We start from the raw sequence: 13406 nt of genomic DNA, 5'->3' as shown, positions 1-13406 counted from the left end.
CAGATTGAACATTTAGCTGTTGTTATGACAGATGTACTACTTAGTTTTAGCTTGTATACCGAACCAGAACCCTGTGCCACGTCGCTGCCGGAACCATATAAAATTGCGGATCGTGGTGCTTTGGAGTTGGAACATCCACAAGTGCTCAGTGTCTTCCCCAAGGACACTCTGACATATGTATGGGCAGGGCGGGAATCAAACCTGCAATCTTCCGATCAGAGGTCGACCGCCCTATCGTTGCACCCCGGTCGCACCAAAACTTCTTTTAACGGTCCACAATGGAGACACTGCAGCCAGTCAGGATCTTCATCTATCGCGGCATGAGACGATACAAACTGTTCATGACGGCTCTTTAAGGTATTTCATTTACTTTAGTTTGAGAACATTTGAATGGAGGCAGGTTAAGCCCGAAACATTAACAAACAATGAAAATTGGTAAGATATTTAGTTAAAATGTCATAAATCAAGACAAAACTGAAGAAATGTGAGATAAAGTGCTTTTTTTTTGTCTTTAGTCGTTAATGTCATATCAATTAAAAACCCTTTAAATCCCAGTTTACCTGCCTGATGATGTAATATTTACCATGTGACTGAAATTAGTTTATTAATTCATCAACATTTATGGATAAATGTTTGCCTTGAACTGAAGCACAACCCAGAAAGAAAATCAGCCAAAAAACATTAAGACGTACTTAAAATAAACAACTTTAGCTCAGTAACGTAAAGTTTTTCATCCAGAACACGACATTTCTTGCATTGTATAAAGCTGCTGCCATGGCAACCAGGACTGTTCTCCCTGCATGGGATGTTGTGTAGCGCGACACTGCATGGTTCACATCAGGAATGCAAAATCAGCCTCCAAGCTACAAAAGATCTGCCCCCCCCCCATCCCACCCCGCTGCAGCCCCCCCTGCTGGGGGATGACGGGCACTGAACTGCAGCTTCCAGGCCCTGAAGATCCGTAAACAAGACGCGGAAAGCACGCCGCTGCGGCGTGTTGGCACGTGGGCCCACACGCCAGACCCAACCTTGGACTCAGCCGGTGTAGTGGCGAGCGGGGCGGGGGGGTTAGAAGGTCACTGAAGGTAAATAAGGAACTGCGAGGAGGGATCAAACCCGCCGTCCTGCCGGGGGAAGCAGCAGCTGACGTTTCCTTGATCTCGTTCAAAGCTCAGTCGTGCAGGTAGCTGCTGCTCAGTCAAGTCAGAGCCACCCCCCCATCTGGTGACAGCCCTCCCCCTCTTATCTGGGGGGTGTTTCTGTTTTGCCATGGATTACGAGAGCCTTATGCGCTTTCATAACATGTACACAGACGCACCCACGTCTGACAGCTGTAAACACAGCAGAGCGTCAGTAACAAAGTTTAGTCCCAACATTTTTAGACTTTAGATCCAAACCAAAAGAATCGTCTGAGTCACGGTTTGGCGCCCTCTTCTGTTGTGAACTGGCATAACAACGTGAGTCCAACCTGCTGAACTAAAGAGATTCAGTGAGAGTTTTAGAGCAGGATGCTGGACTGAGTCCTGTTGAGGAAGCAGCAGCAGCCCCTGCTGGAAGTAGAATCAAACGTAAACAGAGGTTTGTGTATGTTTAAAGAAAAAAACGGAATTAGAATCAGTTCTATATGCTGTGAATATAAAGTTCACAAAGTTCTGACTTTAACATCCAGAAACAGACCAACTCGGATTCTTTAACGTCCTTTTTTTCTGATGATGGAGAAAATATGTATATAGAAAATGTGGCTTAAAATGGCATTTCTGAGTATTTCTTTATTCAGAAATGAATAAAATGAGCAGATGAAAAATTGCAGTCTGAAAAAAGGATTATTTGTGACATTGGAAATACGCTTGGCGGGCCACAAGGTCCCTCCTCCGACCTCTCAGCAAGGGTTGATGGGATGAGGGGACGAGCTTACTCCTTGGCAACGGTCCTGCCAACAACTTAGAGGGGAATTTCTAATGAACTACTGTCGCTTTGCAGAAACTATGTCCTAGAAAATAACATTTTTTGGGGTTTTGCCTCAAAATAACATAACCATAATTAAGACCAGTGGGAGCGTTTTAAAAATAGATCAAAAGATTATCACAGTGGGACTTAAAGGAACACAATCTGGTTCTAAGACTTTTATCAAACAAAAGTTATCACTTGAAATTATTTTTTTATTTAAAAGGACATATATAAAGAAAATTGCAGTTTTGAGCAGAAGTTTCTCTATATGTATCAGAAAAATGCCTCAAGTACATGTTAAAAACACGTTCTTCATCAGGGTGGGTCGCTGCTTTGCTGCTGTTTCCGTTTTGACCTGACCACCGACTTCCTGCTCAGCAGTTTGATGGACTTGGATCTTTCTCTGCAGACGTGAAACTTTCTTAAAAACGACATGTGGTGTTCTCCGGGCTGAATTTTCTTCTGCTCTTTCTCCTCGCAGAACCGTAAGGATGCAGAGCGGCATTTCTCACTCACCGCCAGCCACCGCTGTTGGGACTGGGTGAGGAAGAGACCCAGAAAAAAAGTAGGGATTGTTGACCATCCGTGGCTGTACCATGTTTTTCCACCTAAGTCTCTGACTTCAGGAGCGTCTGCGTCTCCTCAGGTTTCGGATCACCTGGATGTTTCCCCTGGATTGCCGGCGTTTCCTGTGAGCTGTCCGTCTCCCGCCCGGACCTTCCCGCATTGTGCCTGCAGGCCCGGGGAGCCACGAGTGCATGTTCATGGCAGCGGCGCTCTAGGGCTGCCATGGCAGCTGCTGCCGCCGATGCCTCACACCACATCACCGCACTGACGCCGGAGGAAGAGGGACGCCGCGCCGCCGCCAAGCTGTTCGGGAGCGCCGCCCCGCTGCCACGGACGGAGAGAGAGCGAGAGAGGGGGAAAGAGGAGGAGGAGGTGGGAAGAGCGAAAGGAAACGAGTGTCTGGTCTGCGGGGCTTTGTTCACTTCCCAGGAGAAGCTCCGCCTCCACGGCCTGAGCCACACGGGGGAGAAGCCCTTCCACTGCTCGCAGCCGCACTGTCCCAAGGCCTTCAGCTCCAAGTACAAGCTCTTCAGGTACACAACGTCTCCGCTTGACCTTTCTGGACATCGATGTGAGAAAACCTCTTCCAAAAAGCTCAGAAAATGTCGATTGGGGGAATCACACCTTCAACCTCATGACTCTTCTCTGACAACTTGTTGCTGTGTGAGGCAGCAACATGGTTGCTGCCTCACACAGCAACAAGTTGTCAGAGTTTCCCATGTCTGTTGAGTTTTCTTTCCAGAAAGGTTTGAATTCGTAAACTTTCTCAGGCTTTCCAGGATCAACGTCTGTTTTGGGTCATGACTGAGTCTGACCCGAGTGCGCTTTAGCTTTGGAGCATTTTGGGATGGTTGAACGTGAGCGAAGTGCAGAATTCCTAGATTATTATTGAGATGCCCCGTTGGTTCAGTCGTCTAAAGTGCACCATCTTTCTTGCCAAGACGTTGATCTCTGCGCTCGCTAGGATGTTTTCATTTCGATCTATTTCTACTAGAGCTGTGAGGATGAAGACAAAAACCTTCATGTCCATGTCTGTGATTGGCTGGCTTTTTTGGGCACAGCGCTCTGTTTCGAGCGCAGAAAAAAGAGAGAATTGAATTTTGATTGCACGTAATCTTTGAGCACACAAAATGTTTAACGTTTTACGCTCAAAACTGGGATTTCTGACTTCTCAACACTTCTTAGTTTTGACACTAGGTGGAGCTAATATCTGCAGTAGGTTCATCGGTTAACCAAAATCATGCTCTTTGAATGACCAGCGGTCAGCAACGTTTATGACATCAAGCGCCAATTCCAAACTGTCTCAACGGTTCCATCACCAACTATGATGTGAACTTTGATCCAAAAAAATATGAAAACATTTCCATTATGCCCGAAACGTTATTTAATTCACAAACAGCAGATCAAACATACATTAACTTAAAAAAGTGCTTTCATAACAATATTACACAAGAAATATGGGTCAAAGTTGAAATAGTATTGCAACTATGTTTGTTTTGAAAAAAGTACTGCATTTGTGGTATGTCACACCTAGAACAATACATCAGAGCAAAATACCATCAATATTTCTAAACACAACCGCTAATATGATAAAATAAGCGAACGCTTTTGGTTTATTCATTTTTTGTTACATTCAGAGACGGGGCCTGAGTAACTTCATGTCAGTTAAATTTGTAATTCTGCTTTGATTGCATGTCAAGTTAAATGTTTTTACTTTTTACTTAGTTTCCTAATTATAGTCATATACATTTTCCACTGCATCATTCTTCATCATCGTCACCCTCAGTAAATGTGATCAGCTGTAGTTTTATTTTAAAACTTGTTCACATTTCACGTTGACGTTTAGCGGAACAGAAAGAAAGTCTGGGTTTAATCTGATCTTTATTGGTTGTTATAAACCTTATAACTTCATAAACGTCAGCTGGTGAGACGCCAAAAACATGACCAAAAAAGCCAGCTGTGCAGTCGTAAACGTGTGCAGCTTTTCCCGATTGCGCACGCGCTCACATTACCACACCTGTCGTCTCACCCGCAACCTTTTCAAAACCCAGGGGAACTGTTACACCGTTTTCATTTCACTGCGTTAGACTCAAGTTTAATCGCCTGTTCATGGAGGCTGACGTGGAAAAAAGTCTGTATTTATATAGGTGGGCGGGGTCACAGACCCAGCGCTGCATGAATGGACCTTGTGACGCCATGGAGGAAAACTGTCACTCAAACCCCCTTTTTAAATATTTTTTAAATCCGAACAATCCAAACACACGACAGATCAAACGCTTATTGTTGTCACCCCCCCGCAGTACCACTGTCCTTTCCTCCATGTGCCAACTGTGGCACGCCTGCCCCGGGTGGCTGACCTCTGGTTTGGACAATTAACCCTTCTGCTATCTTGTGGGGTCCAGATGACCCCACCCTTGCATTGACGTGTTATTCCTACCATGACAAAGGTGGATAAAGGTGGAAAGATTTCATGTAATCCATGGACACCAGTGAAGATCACAAATCATTGAAGAAAAAGGGTTCAGCGCACTGTCTAGTGCCAGCGTTAACGTGCTATTAATGGACCCCACAAGATAGCATGAGGGTTGACAAAGATCCAACGGATTGCGACGTGGAGAAAAGCAGCTTTGCTCTGATATGCATCACTTATCTAATGTGAAGCCAGAGTTTTATGTTTTACTAATGTAAAGAGGCGCAAAACAGATCAGCCTGTACAAAGCTGAAAATGGCCTCTGATTTTTTTTAATTATTATTGTCCTAAGTTTCTGATTACTCTTAACTTTTGATGAAAGACATACATCTTCACGCTCTGTAAAATATCAGCAAGCAGATTAAACTGTTTTTGTTTTTACTGGGGGTGTGACGATAACTGCATCACCGCAGGTTTTTTATTTATTTATTTTTTTTAAATTTCAGCATATGGTGCGTGATTAGAACTATAATAAACACATTAAACACATTCATCTTTGCTGATAATGTACTTTTTCTGCTAGTCCTGTGTTCAGACTTCAAGGGTTTCTGGGAGAAACCTTTTAGTACTGTTCTCCTTCTCTCTGTAACACCAAACATGAACGCGTACTGTTAGATTTCGATGAACATCACTACATGTTTTGTTTGGGAACTATTTTGTGCAACGCACAGTTACGTGTCCGTATAAACAAAGGCGGAGCCTCCTGTCCCGCGTTCTTCATGGGTGTCAGGCCTCATGGCTACCGGAAAGATGACTGCAGTCTGTTTATTACTGAGCAATAAATAATATTTTGAGAATATGTCTGTACCAGAGAGCACAGGTGAAACTCGCGTGCAACTCCAGAGCGGTCCACTGCAGAAGAATCAACACGCACCCCCAACACGTGTGTGCGCTCCTTCCTCCTACACACGCAGCGCGCTGACACACACACACATAGTCATTCTACAACACCTATGTAGTTATTTCATTAGTTAGATAGGTAGTAGTTAGTTAGTCAGTTTTTACTGTTATTTGTTAATAAAGAATACTGCGTTGTAATTGTATTCATTTGTGTCGCGGCCACTGGGGGATTTCGTGTTTGGTGTTGGTAACCCCGGCACCACGCCCCCTGCTGGTTCATCACCACGGTGATCAAAAGTACCACACTGTCGCAGCTCTAGTTTTTACAGTAAATATTACCTGTTAAATACCATCTGTAATTGGTATTTGTCCTTTAAAACTCCCAAACCGATAAAATGGAGACTCAAAAAGCGGACGACTAACCTTTAAAGTAAGGCACATAAATACAACACAAAAAAATCATACAACCATCATAAAAACTGGTATTTTCTAAGTTTAATAAAGTGAATCCACCGTTATTAGCTGCATCCTTGTAAGATTGGAGAGTCCGTCGCTGCATATTAGGTAGGGTGGGTCTGATACTGTCAAATCCAACCGTGGATTTGAACCTCCCAGCCTCAAAGAGGTTGCTCTACGTCAGGGGTCCCCAAATCCAGGCCTCAGTGGCGGTTCTACACTGACTTACTCCCTGGGCGAGTAACCCCACCAGCGCCCCCCCCCCCGCGCACACATACAAAATTTGACAACATCCTGTTGTGTTCCCTATCTTCTATTTAGCCATTTTACACAAAAAAGGCATGAATTTTCTAGACTTGTATTACAGGGGGGTCAAACTCAGTCACACAGAGGGCCTAAATTAAAAACATGCTTAAGGTTTTGGGCCGAAGAAGATAAACATTTACTGAACACGCTAAAGCTAAACTTTTAAACCTTTTAAACTGAACTTTTTGAACATGAATATAAATAAAAACAGGAACACAAGTTAAACCTTAAATAACTTGTAATATTTTGCTCTCCATATAAATATATTCTGTCAAAATTATACAAATATGAACATTCTGCAGAACAAAACAAAGAAAGCCTGGAAATATTAATAAGAAATTACAAATCAAATAATTCCGTTTTTTTTTGCTCTTTTATCATTTTTTAGGGCATTTTTTTAGAGCTGGACTCCTGCTTCATTTTTAGCAATAATTTCTTAATGTGTGACGTCCTGTGTGTGTCTTTGTGAAACATATCAGAGGGATTAGGTCTAAAAATAACTTATTGTGATTAATATGTTTAGGTCTTATAAAACATTAAAGACTAAATCATAGAACTCATCAGTGGGATTACTCCAAAAATATTTGGCATTTCCCTAAATTTGTGCAACACCAACAGCAGAAATCCTCCAAAAAACCTCAATCCATAAAAAATGGTCTGCCACCACCACCCCTCCCCCTCCCCTTCCCTCTGACACACGCGGCTCCGTCTCTATAACGGGAGGCGCAGCTGCGGCCCAGAGTTGATTGTCAGATAGAAAAAGACTCCCCTCACGCCTGTTAGTGTGATTCAGCCAGCCACCGGCGAGTTGCGCCCCCCTCTCGAGTTTTTTGACTTATGTTGTACCGCAAAGAGGTGTTGGCCGCAAGCGTCTTGCAGCAGAGGGCGGTGGTCACGTGCGTGTCTGGTCTGCCGTCTCAGAGCAAGGAATTGTGGGAAATAATCCCCATTGCCTGCTTTTGTCGAAATTGGGTTGAGCACGGGTGATTGTTCTGCCTAATTCTTTTTCATGTGCCTGTTTTACGTTGTTTCACTCTGAGTTATTTCATCCTTTTTTTTTTTTTTTTTTTGCACCATAAGTGTGAAGAGCAAACAGGATGAAGACATACTTAACAGTCTGATGTGTCAAAAATAAAAGTGTTAAGTGTCGGCAGCTGAAGCAATTTCAGATTAAAAGCTTCAAGCTTCCTCTTTGAATATCGTAGCACAATATGTGTGCATCGGGCACGGCAAATGCCGCCCCCTATGAAGTGCCGCCCTGGGCGACCGCCCACATCGCCCATATCAAAAACCGCCACTGCCAGGCCTCGAGGGCCGGTGTCCTGCTGGTTTTCAAGAAACCCTGCCGTATTTGTTGCTGATTACCTGGATCAGGTGTGTTTAGCCGATAAGGAGCTTCAATGGCAGGTTGGTGGGAAAACATGTAGGACACCGGCCCTCGAGGCCCGGGGGGGGGGACCCTTGCTATGTCGTGTCGTCTTCTGGGTAGTCCTAACACTGTCTTGTCGTCTGCAGGCATATGGCCACACACTCTCCACAGAAGACCCATCAGTGTTCGTTCTGTGAGAAGATGTTCCACCGCAAAGACCACCTGAAGAACCACCTACAGACCCATGACCCCAACAAGGAGGCCTTCAAGTGTGACGAGTGCGGAAAGCACTACAACACCAAGCTGGGATACAAACGCCACGTGGCCATGCACTCTGCAACTGCGGGGGACCTGACCTGTAAAGTGTGCATGCAGAGCTACGAGAGCACCCCCGTTCTCCTGGAGCACCTCAAGAGCCACTCGGGGAAGTCCTCGGGTGGTGCCAAGGAGAAGAAGCATCCATGTGACCACTGTGACAGACGTTTCTACACGCGGAAGGACGTGCGGCGTCACATGGTGGTCCACACGGGCCGAAAGGACTTCCTGTGCCAGTACTGTGCCCAACGCTTCGGCAGGAAGGACCATCTGACGCGCCACGTGAAGAAGAGCCACTCTCAGGAGCTGCTGAAGATCAAAACGGAACCTCCGGATATGTTGGGCCTCCTGGCGTCGGGGTCTCCGCCGTGCTCTGTGAAGGAGGAGCTCAGTCCCATGATGTGTGGCATGGGGCCCAACAAAGACCCCATGATGGGCAAGTCGTTCCCGAGCGGGGCATCTTTTCCGATGAGCATGTACAACCCCCACCATTTGCAGGCCATGTCTAACCCCGGGGTGGGTCATCCACACCCATCCCTGATGCCCAACTCCTTGTCTGCAGCTATGGGCATGGGCTGTCCCATGGAGTCCCCTGCATCCATCCACCCACACTCCCATCACCACCACCATCATCACCACCATCACCATCATCACCATTCCCCTCCTCTCCCCCCTCACCATCAGCCTGCGGCCCCCCAGCAGCAGCACCAGCCCCAGCCAGCACCCAAATACCAGCTGGGATCTACCTCATACCTGCTGGACAAGCCTTTGAAAGTGGAGATGGAGAGCTTCCTCATGGATCTGCAGAGTGGTCTACCTGGCCCGGTTCCCTCTGCAGAGCCTCACGCCGCTGCCTCACCCCCCAAGGACGGACTGGAGCCTACCTCGGGCCTGGCGGACGAGCTTTGCGGGGATCCCCTCCTGTCCAAGAGCCCTGCGGTGATCGCTGAGTCTTTGTGTGCTGCTAACATGGACTTCTCCCACCTGCTGGGTTTTCTGCCCCTGAACCTGCCTCCATACAGCGCCCCCATGAGCACCGGAGGTCTGGTGATGGGCTACACCTCGTCTGCGACTTCCTCCACATCCTCCTCCTCATCTCTGCACGCTGCTGAGCCTCAGGCCGCAGCAGTCGCCTCGGCAGCGGCCGCCGTCAGCGCGGCACCTCTTACCTCTTTGCAACCACAACCTCAGGAGCAGCAGAGCTCCGGCGGGGGGCTAGGCCTGGGACACCTGCACCCCCTCCCACCAGTGTTTAGCTCCAGCCTCAGTACCACCACACTGCCTCGCTTCCACCAAGCCTTCCAGTGAGAAAGAAGGCCCACCCGTTTGCCCAAGCTCAGCTGGGACGGGCGGTCCCTCACTGGGCCCGATCACACCGCGGGAGATCCCGAGAAAAGAGACGGACATTCACTTAGAAGCCTTAAATGAAAGTGCGCACAAAAGCTTTTGATTGAGCCTTAAAAGGACGTCGAACCCCTTTGAACAAAAAGAAAAAAGGTGAGAAAAGAAGTTGAAGCAGCTTTTATTTGGGCTTTCTTGTTTGTTTATTCCTTATCCTATAGATATAACGACGTATTAACCCCATTTCTTTATTTCCGTTTACTTCTGCTTTTAGCTCCCTTCCATCCCCTATTTAGTATTATAGAGAGCAGCATCAGTAGGCCAAAAGGCGTGGTACTGCATACTTTCTAAAGTAATAATATAAAGAAATTTAGTGAAGATTATCTGTTTTGTTGTGACCCAGGAAGCATATAGTTTGAAGTGGAGATTTTGTTTAAATTTTTTTTTTTTTTTTTGCAAATGTAAAAAAACAAAAACAAAAAAAACATGGTAGAAAATGTGTTTGAAGCATCTGTGCTGAAAACCTGATTATTATGGAGAGGAGAAAGATCGGTTAGGCTGCGAAAAATATGAAAGATGGCCAAAATACTGCCACAAAAAAAATAGAAAACCCCAACAACCGATCGATCGTCGTCTTCATGAAAGTGCTCTTCGAACAAGGAAAAACTTAAGCTGATCTGCTCCTAGAGTCGGCTCAGTTTGATCATTTCCATGCAAAAAACAAAAAACAAAACGGGCTCAACGTAAGAAAACAGCTGCCAAACACGTTTCTGCGCTAACTTTTCCTCATTAGAAGCACTTTTTCATTTTGTTTTGGCTGAAGGCACTTGCCCTTTGCTCTCCTCGCCTCCTCCTCGTACCTCCGGAGGTTTCCTTCCTTCCTTCCTTCCTTCCCTCCTGGCGGCGGGAGACTCCTCATAAGGGGTCTCCCTCCTTCTCCCCCCTCAAAAGTTCTCTGGAGCCGTTTGTGCCGACTCAACGTTTTGAGTGAAAACGCTCCTTCAGGCAGTCTTTGAAAAAGATGCATCATCATGGCAATGATGGACCCCGAAATATGTGAATGGCTGGAAAAAAAGAAAAAGAGCAAAGAATCACAGAAAAGTATAAAATAATGTTATTGCAGTGTACGAAATATCTCGAAAAATGATTATAATTGATTATCTCAGTAAGGTGTACTTTTTTGGTAGATGTATTAAAACTAAGTAATGTTTTTGATGTCTGGCAGGTTTACATTTGTGTGTATCTTGCATTTTTTTTATTTCTTGATCAACAACAGGATGAAGTATTAGCTTTTCCCCATAAGCTTTTCACCCGATCTTTACGTGAGTTTAGTTCTAGCGGAGTCAGAGCTGCGGACGGAAGTATTTCTAGAAGGCTGGTAGTGGATCGGCTGTCAGTTAGGTTCTGAGCAGAATAGGTTGTTTTGATGGGATGCTCTTCATCCCACAGGTCATGCTTACAGTGAATTTCTGGTTTATTTCACCCTCCTGCTGGACAGAAAGTCCTGAAAACACCATCCCGACAGGATTTGATGGGTCTCCGTACAGTTGCAATGAGAAGTTTGCCTTTAAACTCCAAACATGGCAGCGCATTTAGCAGCCACGTGTCTTGTTATTGTTACTCTTTAGTTTCAGATTGTTACAAGCACTCCATTTCATCAAGTCATTGTCAAACTTTAAGATTTCTGTCATTTAAACGCCTTAAAAGGCTAATTAGCATTTGGTCATTTACACTCGAATGTGCAGACGGAGGGAAAACTGCTGTCTTCATTTGATACCTGTAGGGGCAAAACTTTCCGAATTGAATTCTTTAATATCGCTCTATCGTTGGCAATCTTATAACGCATTTCTTTAACCGTTTTTGCAACTGAAGTGATTCCAACGGACTCTGAATCTGAGAAAAGTAGCTCTGCGCTGACATGCAAAACCTAATCGCATGAAAGTGTGTCAACTGACTTATTCTAAAGCGGAGAAAAGCGGCTCTTTGTGCTGTTATTGGCTAAGCAGCTATTGGTCATTTACACGTAGAAAGTCGAATGTAGCCAAACTGCTGTCTTTATTTGCTACCTGCAGGGGGCGCTGTGGCCTAAAGCTTTCTGAATTTGTCCGATCTGAGCTTTAGCTCCAGCGTCGGCGTTCTTTCAATTAGCTTAACCTTTCAATCGTTTCAATGCATTTAACGTAACCCCAGGGGATTCTGAAACTGAGAAAAGTAGCTCTGTGCCGATGGGCAACACTTTATGGTAATTAAGTGTTTTCGCAATCAACGTATAGCCAGCTAATTCTGAGAAAGGTGTCTTTCAACATGTACGGCATGAAAAAGTTGAAGGATTTTTGTCTGTCGGTGCATAAAGTAAACTTCTAAAACCTGGTTTCATTCAAAGTTGTTTCTAATCAAAGCTCCTTAGTGTAGAATTTGTTCTTCCTCCCTCGATGGAGCAGTCATCATCTGATAGGCAAAGCCAGGCCTCGAGGGCCGCAGTCGTGCATGTTTTCCAGCACGACCTGCCCTTGCATGTTCTAATTGGCAGGACACACCTGAACCAGGTAATCAGCCATGAGTGGAGCTTGTATATCTGGATGTCATGCAGACACTAAAGCCCCTGATCTGACAACTTTCCCGCCACACGAGCGCAGCTGAGCTGGTTTTGCTGCTGGAGCTCCGTTAAGAACCAAAACATGTTGGTTGAATCTCAGTCCTCATTCAGGCCGGACGCTGAGCCACACAGAAAGGACTCGATCATGTTGCAAACGCCAAAAACATCAGTTGGATGAAAAAGTCTTTGTGTAAACTTCAGGTTGCTGCTGTGACGAGAGCTCTGACGCCACACGACGAGGCTGAAATAAGCCAGAAGCATTCAGTTTTACAGAAATGTGCTTTTCCTCGCTCATTCTGAGGGATGTTGTCCTTCGTCGTGCAGAGGAGCCGCTCGCTTTGTCTTCGTTAAAAAAAAAAAAAATAACAAATTGCTGCTTTTCGCCACGGTTTCCAAGTTACCACAACTGTAGACCACTAAAACATCCTGCAAGATGAGCAGGGAGCTAAAACAGAACCGGAACCGACAAAGCGTTCTTCAGTCCAACCTGCTCCTCCTCCTCCTCCTCATCCTCGTTTTGCTGCTTCATTAGAGTGAAAGAAAAGGGTCTGAAATGAAGCGATACCCGGAGGATGGCGGTCATCAATGGCCGCTCCGCCCGGCGTATCTCTTTATCATTTATTTGTTTTGTTTGTCATATGATATATTGTTTTCTGTTTGTACAAACAGGACCTTAAAAAAAAAAAAAAAAAAAAAAAAAAAAAAAAAAACAACACAACACATCACCTCATTTTTTTTCTTACCAAAACCTCGGGAGAAGAAACTTCATTTTTTGCACAATAGCTTATGACTTATAACAACATGTTGTTTTTTTTGGAAACTGTAGGAAATAAAACTCTCACAATGAGCAGCTGATGACTCTAGTGCACATTACACGAAAAACTCGAGTCCCTTTGAAAGGCAGGAGCAACTGGAGAAAACAAGGAAAAGCACTGATGCAGAAAAGCTTCACACAGGCTAGATTAGGAATATCATAATCCAATCTCAATCCAAAATGGAAGCATGTGAAACGTCTCCCCTTATTGGTTATTTCAATAAGTTTGATGGTCGAACGTTGGATTGATCTGAAATGGGCTGTCTGCACCTTTCTGTGGAACGTTCTGGAGGAAAACGGAATTCAAATTGGATCTTTACTTTAAAAAAAAAATAGGTTGTTTTTAAGAAAAACGTCTCAGTTTGTAGCGATCAAAAGGAGATTT

General features: G+C 45.1%; 1 protein-coding gene across 1 annotated transcript in view; it reads left to right on the top strand.

The window, feature by feature from the left end:
* plagl2 (pleiomorphic adenoma gene-like 2) overlaps positions 1–12925 on the top strand; it is a 53387-nt gene extending 40462 nt beyond the window's left edge. Inside the window, exons 2-4 of the mRNA XM_023956394.2 lie at positions 2429–2512; positions 2594–3047; positions 8102–12925. Coding sequence (XP_023812162.1) covers positions 2737–3047; positions 8102–9578 — 1788 coding nt within the window. The 5' untranslated portion in view covers positions 2429–2512; positions 2594–2736 and the 3' untranslated portion in view covers positions 9579–12925. The remainder of the gene's footprint in view (positions 1–2428; positions 2513–2593; positions 3048–8101) is intronic.
* The last annotated feature ends 481 nt before the right edge of the window (positions 12926–13406 follow it).

This window comes from Oryzias latipes, chromosome 7, assembly GCF_053564925.1.
Source record: "Oryzias latipes strain Hd-rR chromosome 7, Olatipes_Hd-rR_3.1".
Taxonomy (NCBI): domain Eukaryota; kingdom Metazoa; phylum Chordata; class Actinopteri; order Beloniformes; family Adrianichthyidae; genus Oryzias; species Oryzias latipes.
This window is presented reverse-complemented; position numbering and strand designations above follow the sequence as displayed.